General features: G+C 38.4%; 1 protein-coding gene across 2 annotated transcripts in view; it reads left to right on the top strand.

The window, feature by feature from the left end:
• Positions 1-26,210, top strand: part of EPHA3 (EPH receptor A3) — a 176,217-nt gene that overhangs the window by 132,813 nt on the left and 17,194 nt on the right. The window contains exons 7-14 of one of the 2 annotated variants that reach the window (XM_071433815.1): positions 1,160-1,319; positions 2,791-2,893; positions 3,342-3,409; positions 6,994-7,119; positions 11,641-11,826; positions 15,643-15,704; positions 17,945-18,154; positions 24,674-24,823. In XM_071433815.1, coding sequence (XP_071289916.1) covers positions 1,160-1,319; positions 2,791-2,893; positions 3,342-3,409; positions 6,994-7,119; positions 11,641-11,826; positions 15,643-15,704; positions 17,945-18,154; positions 24,674-24,823 — 1,065 coding nt within the window. Of the gene's footprint in view, positions 1-1,156; positions 1,320-2,790; positions 2,894-3,341; positions 3,410-6,993; positions 7,120-11,640; positions 11,827-15,642; positions 15,705-17,944; positions 18,155-24,673; positions 24,824-26,210 lie in introns of both variants that reach the window. The other variant, XM_071433814.1, reaches the window with a different exon arrangement.

Below are 26,210 nucleotides of genomic sequence, written 5' to 3'. Positions count from 1 at the left end.
AATGTCAGCCCCTGAGCAGCTAATGCAATGCCATGAGACATGATGAGGATTGGGTGAGATGCTCTGCATCCGACGTGCCTGCGCTGGGCTGCCGCTTTCAGCCCGGCAGGATTCAATGGCCGCAGTGTTCTGCACGGGGCTCAAAGCAAAAGGACATCACACGAAATCCCCACCACCTCCAGAATAAAAAAAAAGTTCATGCTGGGGAACCTAAACAATTGAGATTCTCACAGTTTCCCACATGTGTGGCTGCTGGCCAAGAGAGTTTTTTTTTTTCCTGAGATTGTTCCAGCTGCCATATTTAGGAAGCCAAAAATGCTCTTTTGGTACAAGATGGCTTTAGTAAAATAAGCAGTACCTCAGGCCCCAAATGCATGCTTAGATGTTAAGATTATGTGCTTACAGTGGGACAGAGACATACTTTTATCAGGATTAGCTTTTTACACAGTGTGAAGTGTATCCAAACTTACCAAATTACAAACCAGTCCTCCTCTTATTTTATATAGAAAACGTTATGTCAGACATAGGTGACTCTTAAGCAGAGAGGGATTTTGAACATAGTCCAGGACTGAGTTCAGTGTGGTTTTGTCACAATGAGGATGGACACAACTATCTCATAGTTTTTATAGCATAATAGAAAACCGGCTAAATCTGCCTTTTTTCTGAGCTGAGGAACCTGAGTGGGGTTTCCCTTCTGACTGTTATAGAGGTAACCACTGTCTTGTAAAATGTGAGGCAGTAAAAACTGCATCCTGCAACAGCTCTGCAGGGCCCTAAAATGTCTAAGTTGGCCTGTTACAACTTCCAGTTCAGTGCAGTAGGAAAATCTGATTTATGTTTTTTAAAATAATCTTTTAATAATTTTCTTGTTGTATTACAGACCACAGACAAAATGATGCAAAAACCATTTAATAAAATGTCATAAACTCAGCATGTCTAATATTTAATTTACAGCACAATACCATAGCAAATCTGATGATTTAAGGTATCTTGTTAAAAGATGATTGAAAATGAATGTTTGCACAAGTATTTGTTAGGCTATAAATATTCAAAAATACACCAATGTCTCCAGGACATTTGCAGTAATTTAGAACCAACTAGCTCTTTTTTTTTTTTAGGGTGTGGTTTTAATCTGATAATGTCTTTTTTTCAAAAGCAGGAACAAGAGACAAGCTATACAATTCTGAGAGCCAGGGGCACCAATGTGACCATCAGTGGCCTCAAGCCTGACACCACCTATGTCTTCCAAATCCGAGCCAGGACTGCAGCTGGATACGGCACCAGCAGCCGCAAGTTTGAGTTTGAGACCAGCCCAGACTGTATGTATCTGTTCAAAAGGTTTTTGCTGACATCCTGCCCAGTTCCTGACTGATCTCAATGGCTGCTTTCACTCTTCCTCTAGCTGAGGAAATGTGTCTCATAACTATTTATGATGTGTCTTTCTTGGTAGCACTGCTGGATAACTTGATGTTTTATCATTAAACTTGAAACAGGCTGTAAAGAAAGTTCTATCCCAGAACTATCACAGGTGGTGTTTACTTCCATTCCCTGCCCTACTTCTACCTCAAGCCAGAAGTGATGCCTTGCTAGACTGCGGCTCTTGCTGAGGGAGGAAGTGTGATAGAAAAACAAAGAGTAGTGTCAAGCCAAATCTTTCACCCTGATTCGATGTATATTTGTGATATATTATGTATTTCATCCCCACTTCTTCCTTCTCCACCCTAGCTCTTATTCTGAAAGGCAAACAAGCTTCATGTTTAAAAACCTTTAGTTACAAATTGCTGTTATGGTGACTTGCAGCTTTGGTGTTCTAGTTGAAACTAGAACTCAAGTTAGGACAATTACAGCAAGGAGGAAACAATCAGTTGCACAGATAAAAAAACCTAACAGATTAGAGGTTAATGTGTTTTCTCTGCAAAGTAATGTTACCAAAAGAAGAGGAAATTGAAAAAGTAGAAATGTGTAAGGAGACTGGGGTGCACATCTCAAAAAGAGATGCACAAATTACACAGATGACCAACAAATGGAATGAGTTTGTTGCTGTGTTACCCAGTTATCCTAAATTGGTGCAGCTGTGGGTAACAGGCACAGATGGGGATGGTGTGACCCTAAACAGAGGCTCTCTAACCAGTGTGGGCCAGGAATGGTAGCTGGACAATGGTCCTCACACCAAAGGTCTAAAGCCATCCTGTCATTTTGTAAGAGTTCATTTTGTAAAGTTCCATGCTCAGGGACCACAGGGAGATACCCAAAATAAGGCAGAAAATAGCCCTTATTTTCCCTGTAGACATCTGTGGCTGTGTGCCCTGGCTTTCCACAACCTTCATGTGGATGTTGTCAGGCTTAACTGGGAAACTTAGCTCCTGAAAGCACTTTCCATCATACAGAAGGGGAAGTGAAGGTGATTGTGGGATTTCTTGCCAAGGAAATGTTCCTTACTGAGCATGACATAAAGTATATATGGCATACATGACATGTATGTTTGTATTTATGTATATGTTTTTATATTAGCATCAGTTTGCCAGCAGTTGCTACAATTAGCAAAAGTAAAAAATTGAGAGTAGCAGAAACAGCTTTGGTATAAATTGGCAAAGATGGTTGGAGTCTTAAGTTTTCTTCCCTTGTATTTATTTGTTTGATGAAAAATTATGCCCTGAATTAAATATCTGCCAGGAGACCAAATGCTATATAATGATGCCTGTCCCCTATGTGCATGTAAATTCTGATGTCACCAATGAGATGTGAGTGTGTGTGTGAGGTTATTACCATGTTTTTGTGTTGCCTTTGCAGCCTTCTCCATCTCCAGTGAGAACAGCCAGGTGGTGCTGATTGCCATTTCAGCAGCAGTGGCCATCATCCTCCTCACAGTGGTGGTGTATGTCTTGATTGGGAGGTGAGTCTGGGGTCTGATTTGCACATTTTCTCCTCTTGCCCCGTCCCAGGGGGCCCTGGTGACAGTGGCACGTGGGGTGTCATGGTGTGGTTGTTTTTTAATCCTTTGTCTGCTGCCCAGGAGTTCCAAGCACTGCTCACAGTCAGTAATGAGCCTGCTCACGTTAGCAGCCCAAATCATGCAGCAGTTGTTAAAAAATGCTATAAACACATTCTCAGGCAATTGTAAAATTAAACTGTAGGGGTCAAAAATCAACAAATCCTCTCATTAGCCAATTTCCTCAAATTCCCTGAGAACATCACATGCCTCTATAGGGCACAGAGAATGTAAATATCATTAAACTTTCAAACAGGCTTTTAATTGTGCAGGGAAAACATTCTATTCTGTTTCCACCTGCAGTTAACACATAAAATTCTCTGTATTAATTTTTTTTTCTCTTTGCTTGTAGATTCTGTGGATACAAAAAGTCTAAACATGGCACTGATGAGAAAAGGCTGCATTTTGGGAATGGCCATTGTAAGTTACTGAAGCCTTTTAATGCTTCCAGATCTGTTGAATTCCTCCCCTAGGTAACTGATATTTTTCAATTAAAAAAAAAAAAAAAGAGCCATACCTCACTTAAACCAAGGTGAAATTAGGAAGAGAGTTATCCCTTCTCTTGTGGGTAAGGGGATTTTCCCCAAACAATTATTCTTTGTTTCAGCTTCTTTCATCTGTGTTCAGGTTAGTAATGAGCAAAACATCTCTGTCTATATTCAAACAATGCATGTGGTTGGAATTGTGATATTGATCCTGCTGAGCAGGACTGAAATCCAGAATACAACTGCAGCTTCCTCATTATATAAAGTATAAAAAATATATTTTCCTTCCTTAAAGCAAAATATAAATAAGCTAAACCCACCTTGATGAACACTAAAGCTGCTGTGAAAATTGCTTGCTTGAAAAAGTTCACCTACAATTAAATGTAATAATCTGATTCTGGATCCCCTTTGCAATGTGCATAATCTTGTTGCACTTTTCCATAGCAGAGCTGTGGATCCTGAAGGTTGGTTCACAGGCAAAACTCCATCCATACACCCTTTAAAACAGGAAAAAAAAATAGTTTTGGAGCAGGAGAGGCTGAGGGGAGAAGAAGGTGATAGCCTAATTCCTGATCAGGGATGGGAGGATTACTTGGTTGGTTTTTCATTTAATCACTGTACTTTGGATTTTTAAATCCTTACAGGCAAAGATAAGGCCCCTAATAGACACCAAGACAAGAAAATCTTTTTTTTCACCCACATAATTCTTGATGTCTAATGAGTTTTTGTTTAATAAGAAGCAGTAGTTCATCTTTGTTTCAGCCCCACATGAGTGTCCTGCTACACTCTGTAAACCATGGTTGAGCCATGTATTTCTGTTGTTTACATGTTGTACCATTAATATCTGCGGGGTTTTTTGCACACAACGTTGGCACTACTGTTTGCAAGAAAAGAGCTGCTGGTACCATAATCAGGTGGCCCCTCCCCAAATATAAGTGAATTAACATTTTAATGAGGGATTTACCTGCAGTAGCTGGAAATTAGAGCTGCTTCCCAATCCTCGTGACAATGGAATAACTGTTCTCTGACTGTTCAAATTATTATTCTTTAAAGTTTCCTTATCTCCAGAGAACCAAGAGCAGGAATATCCACCATTTCTGTCATCCTTCCCCAGCACTGTCAGGGAATACACAAGCTGCAGCCCAACAACTGCTAACCAACTATTCTCAAAAAAATCTCTAAGGTTACATGTGGCCCATAGAATTAATGCTTCATCATCCAAATTTAATGAGGTTATAAAATAAAAGCAGCCAGTAAAATAAGTGTCACAGACAAATAACAGGTCAGAATTTGCTCTCCTTACTCCCACACAATGGAAAGTTGCAATCACTATTCTTAAACATGGCAGTGCTGTTAAATTCCTGTGGATTAAATTGCTTTTAATTTGGCTTCAGATATTTATGTACTGTTTTCTGAGTAGTGCCATGCTGATTCACTATGCAGTAAGACCAGAGCCAATCAAGGGCCTGGTATGTCTGTTAGAAATTCTTGAAAATTATTATGGATTTTGCAGATATTTATCTGTTAGAATTTGTAAGTATGTACGTGTGTGGCTGTTGAAATTTTTAATCTACCCAATTACAGTCATTCCCAAAGAGTAAGAAAATTGCTCCCATGAATTGAAAAAGGACAAAGTAACTTCCACGGCTGTTGTAAACTTTCAGCATCTTATACACAGCAGCTGGTTTATTTCAGTCAGTTTACTCTGAATTACTTTTAAAAAGGCTCCAGCCATGAGCTATTCCCTGCAGCCTTATTACAAATCCTATAATATTACTTCAAAGGAATAAAAATGTTTCACCTCCTCAGATCCTCTCCCTTTGCCTCCTCTGGCTGGGCCTTTTTATTTTTTTGCTACCTTTAGGGCAATTTGTGCCGTTAAAATGAAAATGTAAATTATTATGTTTGCACAGAATGAGCTGTAAAGTAGTGCAGCTTAACACATGTGCACGTGTTTATTATCTGTATTTCATGACAGAACCCAGTTACTGCACAGGCTGCCCTTAATTATTGGTGTGAAGGGATTATTCTCCTTGCAGCCACCATCACCTGATCTTGGTAACCTCAGGGGTCAGCATTAAAAATCCCAAGCCAAAAACCCCATAGTGCAAAAGCTTTTAATTGTTATTTTTATTGGGGATGTGAGGGGGCCTGTAATGCACATTTAGCATGGATGGGAAGGAGCATTTACAAGACTTTTAACCAACAGCAATATACAGCCAATTACTTTTTGTTTTACTTGCAGGTAATTCTGTAATCATCAGGCTCTTGAAGGAAACACAGTTGGCTTTTAAGGCTGTGCACACACAGCCCTTGTGTTGGGAGCTTGGCTCTTACTTTGCTTTGTTTTCAAGGCAATTAGCTTGGGAACTCAGTTTTATCATTTTTTTGTTTGTTGCTGTGTTACCCAGTTATCATAACTGGTATGATTATATTCTGAGGCCAATAAATCCTCATAAAATTGAGGGTTTTTTTCCTTTTTATACATACACTTTGCATTGTTTGATAAAACAATTTTGTGCTCTCAAGGTCCAAAGCTTTTTTTTTCCCTATCTTTGCAACCCCAACAAAAAAAGGTTTAACTATTTTAGCAGTGAAAAAAATGCTGCACTATAATAATGCTAAGATGGAAAGGATATTACTGAGTGGTTCAGAGCAGTGTTTGTTGAAGGAGTTAATATCTTTTACAAGACCTACTGGTACAGTTAGGGAAAGCTGGAATACATGTCTGGGAATGTAGGGTTTGTGTCAGAAGCAGAAAACTTCAAGCTAAGTATTTCACTTTTTGTTAATAAAACATATTCCTGTTGTAAAAAGAGTACAACAGAGGCAGGCACAGAAAGGACTGGGTGAAAACACAAGCAAGGCTTTGAGTTGGGCAGGGGGAATGAGGCTGTGCTTTGCTTTCAGCATTTTTGTTGGAGGCAAAGGTTGGCAATGGTCTCTTCCAGCAATCCCTAGCCAAGAAACACTAGAGGTGCCCAAAATAATAACATGGATGTATGGGGAGCAAAGCTTTAGAACCAGCCTTTATTCAGAACAATTATCTGCCATCCTTGAATGTTCTGGCAGAGAGATTGAGGCAGGGGTGCATTTCTTTTAATGTATAAGTTTCTTATTATGCATCTTGTTGATGGACTTAGGGAAAAAAAAAAGCTGGAGTTAATCTCATTTCTTAATATATTCCTAAGAACTTATCAGGTTGACTGTAGCAACACATTTTGTTTCTTGCCCCTTTTTTGTTACTTTGGAAGGGTCAATTTAAGGCAGCATCTAAATGTTGCCTTAAACTGCAGATGTTTGAAATGGGTTGTCACACTTCTCTGCACTACATTAGTGTCTGGTTTCATGCTGTACAAAGATTCTGAGGACCCACAAAAACCAGTTTGGTTTGAAGAATATCCTTCTTCAAAGGAAATTCTTTCCTTCCTCTTCCTTCGATTGATTTGGTTTCTGTTGTCTCATGAGCTTTATTTCAAGCCTAAGTAACATTTTCTCTCTGAATTTTTTTTTACACAGTAAAGCTCCCAGGTCTGAGAACTTATGTAGATCCACACACATATGAGGATCCCAACCAAGCTGTGCATGAATTTGCTAAGGAACTGGATGCTTCCAATATATCCATTGATAAAGTAGTTGGAGCAGGTAATGACTACCAGATATACTGAACTAAAGATAGATTTTTGCTGTGTATATACTGTTTTATGTCTTTAGGTTCATAGTTGTGACTGGAAAGAAAATGTTCTAGAAAGTCTTCAAATTAGCAGGTCACATTTGCAGCTGATTTCAGTGCAAAGTTAAAGGCACAAAATTTTCTATTTCTTTTTTTTTCCTCAAAGAAAGGAGACAGTAAGACAGCTTTTCTAAGGACACCAAGCCCATACTTGAGTGCACCACTGTTGGAAGGGAAAAGATCATTCTGCCTCACTTCTATGTTTCTCTTTAAAATCTGTCAGCACAGAAAATGTTATCAACTGTGAAGATGTTTTCTTTTTTTTCTCTTTCCCCATAAAAGGACTCTTGACTATTATGCCTTGAGTGAAACCACAAACTCATTTCATAGCAGTCACCATGCATCCATCAGGCTGCAGTGACCTTTGGCCATTGGATTGATTTTGGTCACTGCTTTGGATTTGAATTATTGATTTAGGAGGAAAGGGTTGTCTGTCCAATAACTGGTTGTCTGAGCCATAAAGATGCCACAGGTTGTTGGATTTACAGGAAACAAGCTGGTGAAATGATCAGATTTTGTATCAGAGAAGCCAGATTACAGAAATTCTCATTACACTGAGTGTTGCAATGGAGCATGTAGCTCCTGATGGAATGTGTGCTTGCTCCTTGAAGTGAAGTGGCAGATTGTCTCATTGAGCCAGAAGATCATGGAGTGTTGCCTTTCCTCCTATATTAAAGCATTTATGAGGAGTACTATTGATTTTTAATCCATTGAAAAATACTTGTTCCTTTATTATTGATTTTTTTGGCTTCTCTCTAAGTATATGGCTTGAATTAAAACCATGAGATGTAAGAGACAGACTCTGAATGCACAGCAAAAGATTTTCAGCTGGAAAAAGTGTAGAACCCAAGGTACTGTACTCAGTGCATCTCCTGAATCACCCAGCAAACAAAGGAACAGTTTTCATCCTCTCCTACTGAGAAGCTACTCAACTGTTGGTAGGTTGAAATTATTTTATGGAAAGGTGGAATCCATGTTCCTTGCTGGTTTTAATTTTGCCCCACAAGAGTGCACTGTTCTCCATCATCTTCAGTTAAGGCAGCAAAGCTCTGGTTACTGCACATAGCAGGGAATTTGTGTGGAGGCAGAGAAGGAGGAACACTCTAAATTTAAGTCCAGGAGCAGTGTGTTTCCTTGTAGGACTTTCAGGAGCTCCACAAATGCAAACTTTCTAAATTTGGGCTGTGTGCAATTTATGAATCTAGAAAAGGAGTTCCTAGGATCATGTAATGTTTTACAGCTTGCTGGTTCTGACCTGTTTTTAGTTAAGATGCATAGCAGAATGCTAAGTAAACCAAATTTTGTCAAATATGGCCTCTGGAAACAGAGACAAAAATTTTGAGAGTCAGGTGTTTTAAAAGCCTCTTTGCTCCACTGCAGGGAGAATCACAGTTTATTCTGGGTTGGAAGGGACCCCCAAGGATTGTGGAGCCCAACTTTCAAATGAATGGCCCCCACAGGTATTGAACCTGGACCAGTTGGCCTTACCAGCACCCTGCTCAAACCAACTGAGCCAAGTGGCAGAGGGTTTCTGCAAGCTTTTTACATTAAAACTTGTACTCAAGCTGTAATAACACCTTTTTTTGGGCACCATAACTCAGTTCATGTAGTCTGGAGCACATGAGGCATTATAGTTAACATTTCCTCTTAGCAGTTGCTTGAGATGCCATCAGGAAGAGCCAGGAAGGGAAGAACAGATGAAAATCAGGCCACAGAGGGCTGGGAGCTCCCAAAATGAGTTTGTGGCATCACTTTACCCTGCTATTACCCCCAGCACGGGGTAGCTTTCACATTCAGAGTGCTCTGAGGCAACTTCTGCAGGAACACTTCTCCCCAAAACCAGAAAGGCATTTCCTGCCTCTTACTGAGTCAATGACTTGTTTGAGTGAATGACTTGGTCTCTTCCTGCCCTTGTCCTTTGCAAGGCAAGTGTGGATGAAATTATAAAAAAAAAAAGACAGGGATTTGAGAAGAAGGGATTCATTTAACTGCCCTGGAGTGTGACGTAAGTAATGAGATCTTCAAGTCAGGCAAGCAGTCTCGACATTCTGAAGTGCTCCAAGCAGTTTTTCACAGCTTTAGCCAGAAGTCTCTGAAAAGAGAGGGCTTTCAGAGCTTACATAGCTTTGAAAACATACACAAATGAAATAAGGAAATATTCTTATCCAAAAGAACCTCAAGAAAAACACAAGGGATTTTAGTGGGAGGCTAAGCATAAGAAAATTGAGGTCAGAAGCCACTTTTTCAGACTTTTCTTTACAGTAATTTTTTCTTTTAAAATAACTCACTTATTTTTATGGATTCAGTTCAACAAACCACTTCAGGAGTTTAAATCCAACTGGGCAGTAGGAGAATACTGAAGAAAGTACTTTATTGATTTGGGGTGGATTTAACGATGTGCTTTGCTAAACAATAAAGCAAGCATTTGCTTTTCTTCCAAAGAAGAAATATATTTGTAGCACAACATCTTGTTAATCAAATTGCTCACAAAATTCAGGGGCTATCTGTCTCTGAACTTACTGTGAAGGTTTGCAGTGTCCCAGTGAATGCGGCTAATGTTCCCAAGGTGTATGAAATGTTGAACTTTGATGCATCTCCAAATCTGAGGGAGTTCTTTGCACAGATTTAAAATGCAGCAAAGTGAAGGGAGTAGCTGATTTCACAGAATCTTCATTTACTGTTCCCCTGAGTCTAAATGCACAGCAAACACCATCCCCTGATGTACTAAATAACCTCTTTTAAAAGAAATTAAGATATCCTGAAGAGAGATCTTTGTGCCATGAACAGCCCTCCTAAATAATCCCTATCACCTTCCCACATGTAAATAGACACACCAGTCAGCAGGGCAGGTTATTCAATCTTTATGTGTGGGGTGTAATTAAAAATAAACACCTCAGGAAGGCTTTGTATGAAAAGCCATCATCCTCATATCTTACAGTCAGTGCCAGGTTTTCCACTCAAGCACAAGCCCTTGTTCCTCCTAAGCAGTGTCTGGTGAGACCCAGTCCATTTCTTACTGGGATCATATAATAATAATAATTTGCAGAAAAAATTGTGGTGTGACTGCAGGGGTCACTATGGGTGTTGACCAGATAAATGTATTTAGCATCCATGCTGCCCTGGAGATTAAAAATCATAGGTTAATGTAGTTGGGCTGCCTGGGGAGCTCTTTCCAATGAAATGATTTTCCAAGAAAGTGAACCTGCTTTATATCCATAGACAACAGCAAACTTCATTGCTAGAAAGAGCTCATCTTTTATTCTCTTGCAGCATCTGCTGGTCTTGAGGTACTTTTGGAATCTGATTAATCACTCAAGCTCTGGGTTGTTCAGCCATGGCTGAATGGGACTGTGTTGATGGACATTACCCATAACCTTTTCCTTCCCAGAAGTTAAACAAATATCAGATACATGATTCCAGCTTTAAAATGAAGGATTGATTTCTGGGCTGCTGGCTGAAATCATAGCTAAAGTCTCCATTGACAGTAACTGTAAAATAGTTCTAAGAGCTTAGCTTGTTATAGCTTTTGTGACCATTAAAACATCAAGAAAATGGATTTGGAAGCAGGGTGCTACAAGATTTATTTCAAGCACTTTTTCCGCCTTCCCTCTGTTTTCAAGATGTGCTTTGGTCTTCCTATTTTGTGGTGCTCTGACAGTATTGAGCTGGGGTGGGTGTTTGAACTCCTGGTAAAGTATAATGGTCATTTGGTCTTGCAGAAGTTGAATGCTTTTAATTAGGTCTGAAAAGAACTCAACTCCCTTTAGTTACTAGTAACAGCTTTTAAAATTTGTTTTCTGAGCTGCTGCCACTCTTGGCAGCCTGAAATACAAACAGTGTTAGAATCAAAGGATGTAATGTCAGTGCTTTTTTACAATATGTATGTACATAAAAGTATATCTTCCTTTGAGTGGTTATTACCTTGATAGTACAGTTCTATGCCTAGAGGATGAAGCAGCTGGTGGTAAGATATGGTAACATTAATTTCTATGTTGTTGACTCAAATCTAGCCTGGGTTAGCAACAGAGAAAGGTCATTGCCCTATCACACATTTATTCAGGCCTTTTTTGATTAACTTGGCTGTCTAAAAAATAAAAATATTCAGTAAAGAAAAGCTGAAAAGGGGCATTGAAATCAGTTGCTGCTCAAATAATAATATATTGAAACTTCCTTATGTGATCTGTGTAAAAATTATTCAACAGAAAAAAAAATTCAAGTGAGGTGTCTTGTTCCAACAGTTTTCTGTATATTTAATACTTCCTCTTTTGAATGCTAAGAGGATTTTCCTTGTGCTTTGCTCTTGCATATTGCAAAAGGATAAACCAGTGTATACCACATTCGAGGGGCTTTTTTGAGTGCTGATTCTTCTTCCTTGAATCCCTACAGAAAAACCACATTTCAGCTTTCATCACTTTTCCATTCTCTTTTTTTAGGAGAATTTGGAGAAGTGTGCAGTGGACGCCTGAAGCTGCCTTCTAAAAAGGAAATTTCAGTGGCCATCAAAACCCTGAAAGTTGGCTACACAGAGAAGCAGAGGAGGGACTTCCTGGGAGAAGCCAGCATCATGGGCCAGTTTGACCACCCCAACATCATCCGGCTGGAGGGAGTCGTCACTAAAAGTAAGGAATTCCAGCTAAATAATTATCTGATTTGCTGATCAGTCAAAGGGGAGAAAAAGTGAATTATGAATGAAGTCATCCAGGTTTATGCTCTGCAAAAAGCTCAATAATAAATTGGCAGGTTTAATAAACTCCAGAGTTAGGAATTGCTCCAAAATTGCTCCAAAAGGGCCAGGAGACACTGGGTGATGATCTGGTAAGGAGTCCTGGAGACTGATGAGGCTTCCTAATTGCACTGACCTTCACTGTGTTCTGCTTTCAGCTAAGTCATTAGATTTGTCATTAGCACTAATTAATGAACAGCCTAGCTGGTACAACAACTGGTTCTAGTGAATCATTAAATAAAGCCAAACTTTTTCCTAGATGGTTTTCATGCAGGGGAAGTACTGCATGGGATATTCAATACGTACAAGCACAAGGCATGTTAAAGCTCCAGAATTCCAGAATTCAAACATCTTAGTAAAAATCTCAAAGAAGTCTTGAGGATTTAATCTATCAGTAGTAAAATTAATTTTATCTCTGTCCTTATATATATATATATATTTACTTAAATGCCATTTCTAAATCTGCTTTTTGGTGTTTTGGTGCTTAAGTTATGTTTTTGCTTGGTTTTTTTTTGATTTTGTTTTTATTAAAGCATATTCTTCATTCTTGTTTATGATAACAAATCACCTTCTCTTTTTGAGATCAAAAAAATTTAACTGAAACCTCCATGTACATGTGGTACCCTCTTGGAAAAGTAATATATTTCAATAACCCTCTTCAGCCACATTTTCAATATATCCACTGCAGAGTGAAGAGATACATTTAGCAATCAAATTTATCTACCTATATTAGTTATTAAGTGGGAGATCAATAATATTTTATATGAGGCAATCTTAAAAAAAAAAAAAAAGGAGTGCTCCAAGATTTTTCATGGGAGCAAAAAACATTGGTGGGATATTTTCTTCTTCGTCCCAGAGGACCCTCCTGGCAAAGCAGGTCTTTGCCATTTCCGTGGTCAGCTTGGAATTTGCTGGGGATGTTTCTAGTTTAGGTGGATAGAAACACACCACACACTTTGGGTTTAAGTAGATGGTTTTATTAGTTTGAAGAAAATTTTGGTTTTTAATTGTGTGATTCAAAGTTTAATAAGGATAGGCATGAAAAAATTTCATAGCATACTGCTGAAAAGTATAAGAAATTAAAACCCCACCAGAATATGTCTAAAAGTCACTAGTGAAAGGTATGTAAAACACTACATGTTGTGAAGAGTCACAATTATAATAATAATAATGCCTTCTCTATATGTGATTCATGAAATTCTATTTTGCTGATTTCAATAACAAAGAAATTATTGTTTATCTTAGGTCTCACAGTCCTATTAGGAAAGGTCTGCCTGCATAAATTGAGGTTATCTCCTGCTTTGTAGTGACACAGATTTTATACAGTCAGAATAAGATTTGCAGTCACAAAATCACTTGAAACACCAGCATCAGCCTGCACACAGCTGAGCTAAAATCTTTTGTTACATTTTGTATTCCTGGAGCACTTGAGACAATAATTTAATTGCTGTACAGGCAGGAATTTGTGCCTTGCTCTTAAATGTGCATACTAATTCTCTCTGTACTCTGTGTGAGTGACTTTTAGTGAGTTTGCCACTCAGGTGCATTCACAGCACTATTGTCTGCTTTGGGGGGCTGGAGGAGGAGGTCAGGAGTGCCAGCTGCCCATCACATCAATGTGTGAGAGAGCAAACTGAATAGTCCCAGCTGAAGCCAATAAAACCTCAGGGGTACAACACCCTCTGCAGATAGCTCCAGAACGGGAGCTGAGAAATCCACTCTGGAGCTGCTTTTTACTGGGCAAAAGTATATGGCACAAACTAAATATAATAATAAATATAATTATTTGTTTTAATGGACATTCTGCAGGGTGATAGAAGGACAAGAAGCTTGGGAGTTTCGAGGGGTTTTTTGTTTGGTCTTTTTTTTAACAAATCAACCACCACATCAGGCTTCCAGCCTTGCCTCCAGTGCAGAATTGTTCCTCTGCTCCTCGTGGATTTCTGCATTTCCCAGCTGCTGCCCTGCACTCCTGGGCACACTGTAGGCAGCAGTCTTAACAACCAGCACACATGTTCTGCTTAGTTTACTAATAATTTACAGCAATTTGCAGCCTGCTATTCTAGTAAACCTGGGCAATGCTGTTGACACAACTTGTTATCATTTATAAACGGCTGAGCTTTGATAAATGGATGCAGAAGGTTCTTTTAAAACTTCAGAGCATGTGATTCTTATTATGGGCACATTTCCAACTGAATGAGGGTGAAAGCCTGCACTTAGACTTTTGGAGTGTGGGTGAGCAAGGCAGGAAGATGCTCCTGTAATAATTTGGAAGATATATTTCTTACTCTAATTTAGTTCTTCTGATAAAGTCTCATAAAATTGCCTGAGTTTGTACAGAAACCAGGCACCTGTCTCCTGGCTTCAAAGTGCAGGGCAAATCAATTTATCATAGAAAATTTTGGATAGCCCTGTACTTGAAAGGTCCAGCAGCATATTCTGGGTGTTACCAGAAATCCCTTTGAATTCATGTTACACACAGAGTGCAAGTTAAGTGCTTTTTCTTTAACTAAGTATTTCTGGCTAGCAAGACTAAATATAAATAGATTTTTTTTTGTTTGAGCTTTTACATTGTTAGATCTCTTATCTGTATCATCTCATATCATTCAAGACTAATATTCTGCATACGCTATTTCCTACTGGTGAATGGATGACAGTCAATCAACTAGTCATTAGTGTGACTCCCACAGTATAACACATCATTTGTACCACAGAAAGAAGATATTTGAGCCCATTAATTCATAATGTTCTTCTCTGTATTAAACTCATTCTTTGAAATTACTATTTTTCTTCTAAGATTTCTATTTGGTAGAAGCTGTATTTTTTGAAAAGCAAACAGAAAAAGTTGTTCCCATTGACAGCTTTTTTGATGGCTTTCTTCTTCTTAATTAAGCTGGGTACCTTTTTCAAGCCTCATGCTGTTCAGTTTTAAAAGCTAAAATTTCACCATGCCCATTTACAATATGCAGGCCTTTTGTCCTACTTTTATGGTCAGATGCCTTCCTGCATTTTATGTGCAATAATAATTCATCTCCTTAAATAACTTCATGGTCTTACCCAGCTTTCTCTCTACCACAAAGAGAAAATAAGCAAAGCATTAGTAAATATTATGAAATAATAAAATCCATATGATGGTAAAATTAGCAGGGCAATGACCTTGGTCTGAAAACTTCCCTGTCATCACATGGTTTTTTGCATTACTTTCTCTCCAGCTTGTCAGAGCTGCATAGAAAATCTTGGTTGTGTCACAAAATGCCCTAGGGTGGAGGGAATGGTTTCAAAAACTGGTCTGAATATATCTGGATGAGTTTTGGGAAAAAAAAAAAAAAAGGCTTTTCAAGGGCTGTTTCCTTAGAGTTTGCCAGTGCCCTGTGGGTGCAGCATGTTCAGGTCTCAGCTGTGTCCAAATTTGCACTGTCAAGGATCCCAGCACAGAGAAAAGGAGTGCCTGGAAGGAGGGAATGCCCATCTTACAGCTCTGATTCTCTTTCCTGTGCCCTGTGTTTTATTGTGCACTTTCCTTTCCATCTGTATCTGCACCCAGCCTCAGTTTGCCCACACATCTTTTGTTTCCTTTCTAAATGTAAAGGAATAATGTAAAAATTATCCTTGGAGTTAGGAAGATTTGGACACAATCCTAAAATGTTTGGGTTTGCTGATGGTATTCCAATGTGTTTCTTTGAAAAGCCTGACCCCTGTGCTCTATTTCCAGGTAAACCAGTTATGATTGTTACTGAATATATGGAAAATGGTTCCTTGGACAGCTTCCTACGAGTAAGTGCAACAGGAAACTAAATGGGGCAGAAGTGGCTCTTGTTCTGGACTTGTTAGGGGTCTACTGCCACTCTGCACTGATTCATCATCAGCTCTTGTTGCTTGATATTTTTTTTATTTTCATTTGGGTTTGTGAGTATCATGATGTGCTCAGAAAGCCACTTTCCCAGCAAATGGGATCTGCTGGTCCATTTGCAGTAAGCATTATTCCAAAATTAAGGCAATTTTGGTTGCATTAGTGTGTCATATCTATTAAAAATGAACAAAACAAAGCAACATTCTGGCACACAAAAAATGAGAACCGTTTTTCTGGAGGCTGAATTATGACTGTAATGCAGTTATGCTTATTGGTTGGCAGTCTCTATGTCTAAGCAAGAGATTCTCAAAATGACTAGATTTGTGGAAATTTTATCAGTAATGAAAAGTTGAGAGAATAGCCCCATACCTGAGGATGTTAGAAATGTTTAGCTAACAACATTTACTGGCCTGTTTTCTTTTTCCAATCTTAGACACACTAATGCTGTGGCTGATTTATCTTTGTTTTCTGTCAAAGTTGGTAGTGAGCCTAAAAAAATTCAAACGCTCCCCGCGTCACCAAGATTTACTTGTGGCAAAACAAGGAGTGTAGGAGAAGTGAAATCCCATCTGAGGGGAAACACTGGTTTAGTTTTAATTTGTTAAGGCAAACTCAGCTTTGGCTGGGAGACTGCTTTGGTTCTGCCACGGTTGAATGACATTATCCCCCAAATTCATAACATTGAACTAGACATTTAACCCCAAAAGGGGATAGATTGTCAACCTTAGTTTCTCTATGTACTATATATGTTATGGTGTCCACTGGAGCATGTAAAATACATATAAATAATGTGTCAATATAGCTGAATGAAATATCTCTGTACTGAACTATATATATTTTGTTTAGACTTGAAATCCTTGAAGAGAGCCCTGAGGAAGGGAGAATAATTTCTGACTGCACAGAACAGTTGTTCAGCTTGTTCTTTCATTTTACTGTGATTTTTTTTTTTGGTTTTTTTTACTACTGTTATGTGGAAACATAGATAAGAACCTTGTGACTCATTAATATCACAGGCAACTCAGGCCCTATAACCTTTTTATAAATGCCTTTTGGAACTACTTAGTTTGCTTTCCTCATTGCCACTGAGAGGCTCTCTGAGCATCTGACTCTGTTCATGGCTAGAAACCTTCTGGTTTTTAGCGAAATCTTTTCCAGAGTCTATATAAAATTCTCTTGTGCTGGCTCTGATAAAAAAGGGACAGACAACTGCTAAGAATCTTTTAAAATATTAATTTCTTCATGAAGGAGAATTCTAAGAGACTCGTTAGGGATCCACGGTGTCATATATTTGTCTAATGTTTCCAGTGGTAATATTACCCCCAAGTACACTAACCAAAAATGAAAAATGGATGCAATCAGTCTGGCAGACTGATTCATGTCAGATCACCTCATGTGACAGAGCCAGCTCCCTTGTATTTAATAAAATTCCAGAAGCAGCAGCACGAGGAGCTGGAGAGCTGCCCATGAGGTTACATTTACAGCACTGGGGAATTCATCTGAGAGCTGCACTACAGCAAATGCTGTCCTATTGTCTATACATCCATATATCAATATCAAAAGTAGATGTTAGCAAACAGGATTAGTAATAGTTGGGAGATATGAATTGTGCCCAGAAGTAGATGATTGGAAATATATCCAACTAATGCTTTCTAGGCTTAGTCATAATGTGTTTCAGTAATTTTTGAATTTTTGAAATGAGTTTAAAGCTAACAGAATTTGAAAGCCATTGATTCAGATCAGCATTTTCTTTTGTTAAATGAATTTCTTGTGTAATAGAAAACTTTCATTAGGCCATTGGGGATGGCTTAGATTTTCACTAGAAAATCCTGTGGCCTTGCAGGGAAGTTGGACATCTGTTTCTGTAATGTTCTGACACTCCAGTCTCAGGAGCACACACGACTTAGATTTATGTGCTGCTTTCACACGTCCCCCATCTAGGAAATTAAAACTCTGATGACAGCAAGAAGGGGAAAAATGAATTTTTATCTGAATTGCAAATCTGTCCCCTTCCCTCAGCTGATTGGGAGACCAACATGTGGCATTTAAATCATAACGCCTGACTCACGAGCTCTTCAGCTGAGGAGCTTCCAGGCTATTTATGAAAAAAATCTATGCAGGAAGGAACATGAGCAATCCCTGAGATGACATTTCCAATGTTTTCCAGAAGCATGATGCCCAGTTCACAGTCATCCAGCTGGTGGGCATGCTTCGAGGGATCGCATCTGGCATGAAGTACCTGTCGGATATGGGTTACGTCCATCGGGATTTAGCTGCTCGTAACATCCTCATCAACAGCAACCTGGTCTGCAAAGTCTCAGATTTTGGTCTCTCTCGTGTACTGGAGGATGACCCAGAAGCTGCTTACACCACAAGGGTGAGTCCCTGTGTTCCTTTACCTTTTTAAAATTCTTGTTGGTTGTGGCAAAGACTCAAATCTGATGGAAATCTGAAATCTGAGGGTGTGGGAGGGCAGTCAGTCCTGTCTGCCCAGAGGTGTTCAATAAACCAGGAGCTCATCACAGTTATTTTTTAAAATTCATGTCCTGGAGAAAAGAGAAAATGCCCATACAAAAAGTATGGCTTGTGTTAGTAGATTACTTTTCTTAGACTATGCAAAATTCTTGGCTCCGTTTCTTTCTCCTGGATGTGTAAGGGAGCGAATATTACAATTAAAGTCTGAGTTCTTTTGGCACACAGTAATTTAAGCCTTCATGTGTGATTTGAGAAGTTTTAGTTACACTGCTGATTTAGCTCCCACACAGTAAAAAAAAAATCCTACCCAGTGAATTTTTGTGTGTTTTCTAGCATGATAGGACATATGTCTGACTGGGGCATACTGCAATCACTGTTCTTTCAAGGGTGTGTCATTATACCTGCTCTTGTACCCCTAACTGAGTAAAACAAAAAAATGCATATCTGAATATCACCCTGAATTACACTTCCATTTTTTTGTGGAAGCCTTCAGCATTATATATTTATGTGTATTGCACTATCTGGTTGTTCATTTTAATGCTATTTATAGTGGATTTTGTTAGTTTTACAAAAAGTGACGTTAACATCCAGTATCTTAGTCAAGTGTAATTTGCATTGCTCACAGTAATCACCTCATCTCCACTGTACAAACCAGATTAAAATGTATCAGCATAACCTTAATGTGGGTTTTCTAAGGTTTGTTTCATTCCTGAACACTGACAGGAGCAATCAATAATTTTAATAGTTTGCATGCTGCCTTCCTCATGATTGAAATAAAATAACGTGTGAGAAATGAGTGAAGAAATGACAGATTTCTTACACATTATATACTCATACATTAATAGATACATTTATCATACCTTCATAACATAGCAGGCATAAAGACTCTATTCTTTACTTGACCTTTCAGTGTTTTCTTTGCCCTCTGATAAACTTTGCCATGGAGTTAGAAATATGCATTATATAGCACTTTAGAAAACTGTCTGCAGAGATCTGCAATGGTTAATATGAGGAGACATTACTAGGAGAAATCAGTGTTCATTCTCAGTAGTGTTACAGCACTAATTAATAAATATTATAAAGATATTATTAATTATTAATTAATTGATAATAAAAATAAAAATAGGTGTATTGCTGTGTCAGATACTTGTTTGCTCTCTTAAAATCAAGCTGAAAATGAAGCATTGGATGAAGCTGTCACATCAGTGACATGTCTGTGGGTAGCTTGGACAAATCAGGGTGCACAGGGTGTCAGTGTTTTCCTCCAGTGTTCTGTGTGAATTTCCTCTTGTTCTACCCCTGCCACCTATTTTCTGAGTCTACCTGCTTATTTGCAATTAGATAGTGAAATCAGATGGAAAGAAACTATTTTGTGAAGTGTAATCATCTGTGTTCAGTAAACTCCATCTGGCATTTATGGTGTGTGTGCAAACTGCTGCAGGAAGATGCTCAGATAATTAAAACCTTCAAATACAACTTAGGACAAATTGAATTTTTCTTTCAAGAGTTGTTGCTGTGAATATACCTGTGCCACATGTTGGCTCTGAGAGAAGAACAAGGCTACTTGATATTCATCTTTTTTGTTCACATTTTGCTTTGAAGTGAGTCCTATGTAGATGTCAGGGGAGTGTTTCCAGGTGGGATGTTTGATCCCCAGCTGAAAAAAATGGGGATCACAGATGTGAAACAGAGCTTCACTCCACTGGCAGAGAGATGAACAGTTCGTGTTCCTGCTGCTTGGATATTTCACAATACACAGGACCATTTTCTAGGCTTAGCACATTTTGCAACCACTAATTATAGGACCAAAATAGTGCCACTTTTTAAAAATAATGGCATCATCTCAAACTATTTCATACCTAATAATGGAATTGTCCCAAACTATTTAATGTCTTTAAAACTAAAGGATGACAACAAGATATTTAAAAAAGCAACAAAAAAATCTAAATTTTAACTCAAATTTCAAGCATTACAGAGTGTGTATTATATTGATGTCCTCCTGTCCTCCAGCTCTTTCTACTCCCAGTTGTCCATTTAGTATCAGTGGTGCTAGGAAATTTATAGAGTTAGCTGCAAAGATGGATGCTTTATCCATTTAGGCTCCTTATCTACCCCTATTTTCCACCTGTAAATGTCAAAGCCTGAGAATGATTTCACTGCTTTAATTCATAATTGCAAGTCAGGATTGTTCTACCCCCAAGAAGCCCAGCCAGGCTTTCAATACTCAGCACTGGCTGGGTGAAATTTTATGTTGTGCTGTTCTCAGAAGCTATGTCTGAAGCTTTGCATTAAGGCTATGAAGATGTATCCTTTTATACATCAATAATTTATGTATTCCTTTATATATCAATGCACAATCTGTGATATTCATGCTATTGTACCAGAAGCCTGAAGGACAATGCAAAGATCACAAGTGCACATGTGAATTACAGGGAATCAGGAGTTGTAAGGAACTTTCCTACCTGAGAGGGTCATTTTTTACCTCCTGAATTATTGTCACTGCCTTGATACCACAAAAGGCCTTTGGCTGCCTGGGGTCTGCCTGCTTACAGAAGCAGAAGCCAGCATGTGAACCAGGCTGACTGTTTGGATTTTTTAATTTTTTCACCAAGTCTTTGTGCCTGAGGGGATGTGCTGTAATTATCCACATTCTCCATGTCTATTCACTTTTAATTGAAACACTGAGATTGTATTAAAATTGTCATTTTCGAATGGATCTGGTTTATCCTTATTATTTTTCAGATGTCTGTATGACAAATGGGTGGACTAATGACACACTATGAAGTGGAAGGGAATTTAAGCAATCATAGTTGCAGAGGGACTGTAATTATGTCTCTCAAAGACAATATTTGGGTGTTCTGTAGATGAACTTTGACTATTTAGGCACACAGATACATCACCAGTATTCATGGCATTTTAATGTAAATGCAGCCCGTGCTGGACAGAAATCAATTGTGTTTTGCCTATATGCAAAATCACAGTGATGCAATCTGAATGTATTGAAGGGTGTGGTAAAAAAGGAACAAAAACCCCATAAATTCTCTTGCTCCAAAGCACAGAGGAGCAGTGCTCTGTCATCACTGACTACTCAAGGAGGAGATGATCTCAATATAAAACACGCATTAGTAAGGGACTGACAAGCAGCATCAGATAATGTCAGGTGTGTGAAAAGGGAAAACTGGCTCATCTCACTCACATGCATCTCTCTTGTTCTGTGCCATTAAGATATCTCCTGGCCTCTCCTAAGTCCTGGTATAATGAATGAATGTCAGGCTTTTACTTTCAGCTCTTTTTGCAAACTCCTTCTAGTAATTCAGTTAGAATCCATTTTTCTTGATTCACTCCTCCCCAGGCCTGTGGCTTAGGTGCCTGTGGCTGTCACCCTGTAACAGATTATAAATCAGAATATTGGAATGGGTTCTGAAGCCCTGGAAACAGCTGCCTTGTGCTGGAGTGCCAGACGTGCTCGAAATAAATTGAGGACTTCATTGACTTTAGATGAATTATGTTGGAGAGACAGATATTGCAGGAATAGCAGCTCCATCTACAGAAGATAAAACTTTTGGTTACTCCTGGCTCACTGATTTCCAACCCTGAGAGAGGTTCTCTGACCCAGAGTGCCTGGGATTTTGAGCTGAAGTAACAAACTCTTACAATATCTAACACCAAACCTGTCTTTCTACTCAAATTTGGGGAGCTGGGCTTTATGATGAGCATGTCCTTAAAGGCAGACCATGACAAAAATATATAAAAACTGTACTTATCTTCAGAAAATAATCAGCAAATATATTGCTGTTCTTAAACTATTCCAAAAAAAAGACTCAGCAAAATCTCTTTTTAAAAATAATTATGACATTTTTATGGCAAATTGAGGAGCAGAAGAGCAAAATTACACTTTTAGACTCTGTTCACTGGCAGTTGATTTCTTTTTTAACTACATTTTAATTAATATTTTTGAGTTATTTATGGTAATGCTATGTGGATCTACAGGTTTGTATAGGATTACAGCTGAGAGTTAGCAAAGAGAATTTGAAAGCCACTGATTGCAAATTGCAATAAGGATCTGGGGTAGATGCACCTTCTTTTTTCAGTAAAGGAAAGCCAGAAATTGTTTCATTGAGTTTCTAATCTTTCTTCAATAAAGCAGTCCCAAAATGTGAGGACACTAAATTAATGTCCTTTTTTTCTTTTTTTGTAAAAGTGTTTCTCCAATTGCATAAATGACTTTTTACATAAGATTATAAAGACCTTCTATCCAATATGAAAATCCTACCTTGTCTAGTGAGACATGTCTGATTCTCTTCGTCATGGTGGGGTCTTTGTTGATGTAAATTTAAGATGCGGCTTTCCCTCAGGATTCATGTTCTTTATTGAAAACCAGGGCTCACTTCTAGCATAGAAAACAGAGAGATTGATTTCTTTATCAGCCTCGCATCTAAAACTGTAAGTGGATTTCTTGTGAAAACACGAGGCTACAGGAGAGCTTTCCTTGTTTCTTGGCTGGGCCTTGGACTCGCTGAGGGCCCCTGGACACTTGTAAAGGGAGCTTATTAATTGAGTATGAGAAAAACAAAGTAATTTTTATGTTCTTGGTACTGTTCTGGAGCAGCACTGGGGATTGTGAATAAAGTTATAAAGAATGGGAAATACAGTGTACTCTTTGTGACTAAAGACCATCATCCAATAGATTAAATTTCCGAGAGAGAGAGAGAGAGATCAGGCTCTTCATCTGGCTTCAGTGATAAAACAGTGGTTTCAAACACTCCAGTTTATCTTCTGTGTCCTCTTTGCTGGTCTGCACGGGATGTGGAAATTCGGTGTTCACCTGATTTTTAGGGTTGTGTGTGAAATGAAGGATTGTCTTTTGATAGGGAGCTCTGCTAAACAAAATGGGATCCGTGAAAACCATATGCCGAGCCAATCCCCTCCCTGACCTTTGCCAAGCCTCTAAGGCCTATCCAGTGACATTTTGGAGGCCTAAACCGTAGTCTGAGTCGGGACTGCCTGTGTTGTTTATACTTAATTTAATTTATGCAATATTAGCCATGAAAATGAAGATGCTTCAGTGTAGTTAGACTGTATTTAGGTTTCTAATTAACACTAATGCCTGCATTTCTATTGTTAATCAAGCTAGTGAGTCTAAAGCTGGTGATTGTACAGCTACCCTCAGTGCAGGTACAGTTTATGGGAGTGTAGGCAAAGCAGTAAAATATTTAAATCTTTTTTTTTTCTCTCCCCACAGAGGTGGTTGTGAGGAGAGGTGTGTGACTGGAATATAATGGAGGTGTCAGAAGCACTGCAAAGAGCTGGTTTGGTGTGAAATCAGAATATATTCTGTACACGTTATGCATAACTGGAAATAACTTTAAACTCTCACAGTTTTCTGTACTAAAACACATTCAGTCCAGAATTGCCTTCAGGAACAAGTTCTGCACTGCTATCATTTAGAACTTCATTTTCTCATGTGTAACTCTCAAAAAACTCTGTCAAAGTTGGCATCACCAGTAAAATGTCTCTTTCCTCTAATTCTCACATTTTAGAAACTCAGCCTGAGGTTCCTTATGTGCATTTTGTTAACTTGACCTGCAGCACCAAGTGGTGGCCATGACCAGAGAGAGAGGTTTCCCCTACCTACCATATTAATTGTACTGGTAGCTTCAATTCTCTTTAAGTTTGGCATTTAATGGTCGCTTGTTTCTCTTATGACTGTAAAAAATGTCCAAAGACACTCTCCCAGCTGACATTTTTTCACTCTTCCCTCCGCACAAGTGACTCCATCTGAATCTGACTTTCTTTGTCAGCTGGAGGCTTGGCTTTAGTGAAGTGAAGCAACATCATGGCCCCTTATTTTCCTTGAATATCCCAGAAAACCTGGTGAAGCCATGCAGGGAATTCACTTCAACGCCTTAAAATTAGCCAAATCCAGCTCTCCTGTGCTGTGCAAAAGGACCTGGGTTATAAACAAGGACCTTGGAGTGGTTTTTTCACCTTTAATGATGTATGACTGTCGTGGCAGTTTTAAAACATTTCATAACTGAAAATCAACCAGACTTGATTTATCATTTACTTTTATCTGTGTGAATTATGCTACACACTCACATACACATAAATATATAGAAAATATATATATGTATATATATATGTGTCTATAAAGTATGTATGCTGTAATATAATAAATCTATATTGTAGGTAGATAAATCTATGGTAAATCTACTAGATATCAGTAGATTTTGCACTGAAATGTATTTTACTCTCTCTTTTGCTCTTATGACAAACAGCAGCAGCGTTTTCCAGCTTACACTGTTTTTCTTACACCAATATCATAATAACTGAGACTCTCAGAGATAAAATAATCAACCACAAAAAATCATACTTGTTGCAGGACAGTCAAATGGACTCTCTGGTTTTGTTTTGCTCCCAGGGGGGCAAGATTCCCATCCGATGGACGTCTCCAGAAGCTATTGCCTATCGGAAGTTCACGTCAGCCAGTGACGCCTGGAGCTACGGGATTGTCCTCTGGGAGGTGATGTCTTATGGGGAGAGACCCTACTGGGAGATGTCCAACCAGGATGTGAGTAAATTCTTGGCTGAGCTGTGCTCTCAGATAAGGGATCAAGCTGTGAAAGGAGGCCAAGAGCAGGTGGCTCTGAGTTTTTGATGGTGACTTTGGTGATGGTGTGGAGATGAAAACTGCCAGATCTCCCTGGTCAAGTAAAAGTTCATTAGAACTTTAAAAACCCACCATCTTTATAGCAGAGTGTTTTGGACCTCTGAAGGAGCAGAGTAGAGTATTTTATCCCATTGGTGGTTTTCTGTAAGATGATGCAAATAATTCCACTGCAATGAGGTCATTGCCTTTTACATTCCTTAGCTCGTTGTTAGAAAACCCTTCTAAATTTCCGTTGATCCCCTTTTGGTTCCACTCGTATAATATCCTATAGAAGTTTTCTGTAAATGTCAAATGCACAGAATAAATTGCTTTTGGCACTTGTGAAAAAGAGAAGCAAAGCATTTCTGTTAAGAGTTTAATGAAACCAAAATGCTTCTGGAAGTAATCAATGGATAAAATAGAGAAGGAGGGTGATCTGATTAGACTTCCAATACAGGTTTCTTTGTAACATTAGTAAACTGTCCAAGCCTGCAATCCAAATGATTAATGAAGCTCTCCCAGTATTTTTTAAAGAAGCATAACATTTCCCCGAAGATTTTTTATTATGTCTATTTTGAGTTCTTTTTCTGTTGTTTTATTAATTTTAGATTTATTCCACGGGAGTTTCTTATGGACCAAATTTTATGGAGTGCAGTCACTCACACAAACAGATTTTCCAAGGAGATGATATATATTGTTACTAGTTTTAAGTTAAAATAAATAAGTCAATTACATAGTTGTAGTCAAACATTTTTCTGTACTACTTTATGTTAAACAAAGAAAAAGAGAAGAAATCTTCCTTTTAAATGGGTACCTCTGCAACCCAAGTCTCTGCAGAAAATGATGCATTTCTTTTAATTGGTAATGAATGTTTTTGTGGAAATTAATGTATCCTGTTGTGCAGACTGATCTATTAGTGGAATGTCTTTAATAATATCCCATTAAAATCTAAAATGGAAGGATTAACCTATTTATGTACCTCTCCTTCATGGCTGCTTAAAGCATTAACTGCTCTCTTGTCCTTGTTCTGATTTAGAATAGTTTCTTCTGCTTTGCAATTAATTGATCCAGATGAAAATGAAAGATTAACAGAATATGGCTTTATCATTTTCTACATTGAATTTTCTACATTGTTGTTTTTTATTTATGGGGCAATAGATACTGTAGGCCTGATCGAGAGGTGTTGGATTCTAGTGAAAAGGCTGGATTAAAAATCTTCTGGACAACATAAATTCTAAAGTAATCTTGGTTTTGCGGGTATCCATCCGGAAAAATTACAGAAAATCTAGACAAATTGTATCAGCCTAGG

This window comes from Agelaius tricolor, unplaced genomic scaffold (assembly GCF_023055355.1).
Source record: "Agelaius tricolor isolate 1412-34295 unplaced genomic scaffold, bAgeTri1.0.p SCAF_9, whole genome shotgun sequence".
NCBI classification, from domain to species: domain Eukaryota; kingdom Metazoa; phylum Chordata; class Aves; order Passeriformes; family Icteridae; genus Agelaius; species Agelaius tricolor.
This window is presented reverse-complemented; position numbering and strand designations above follow the sequence as displayed.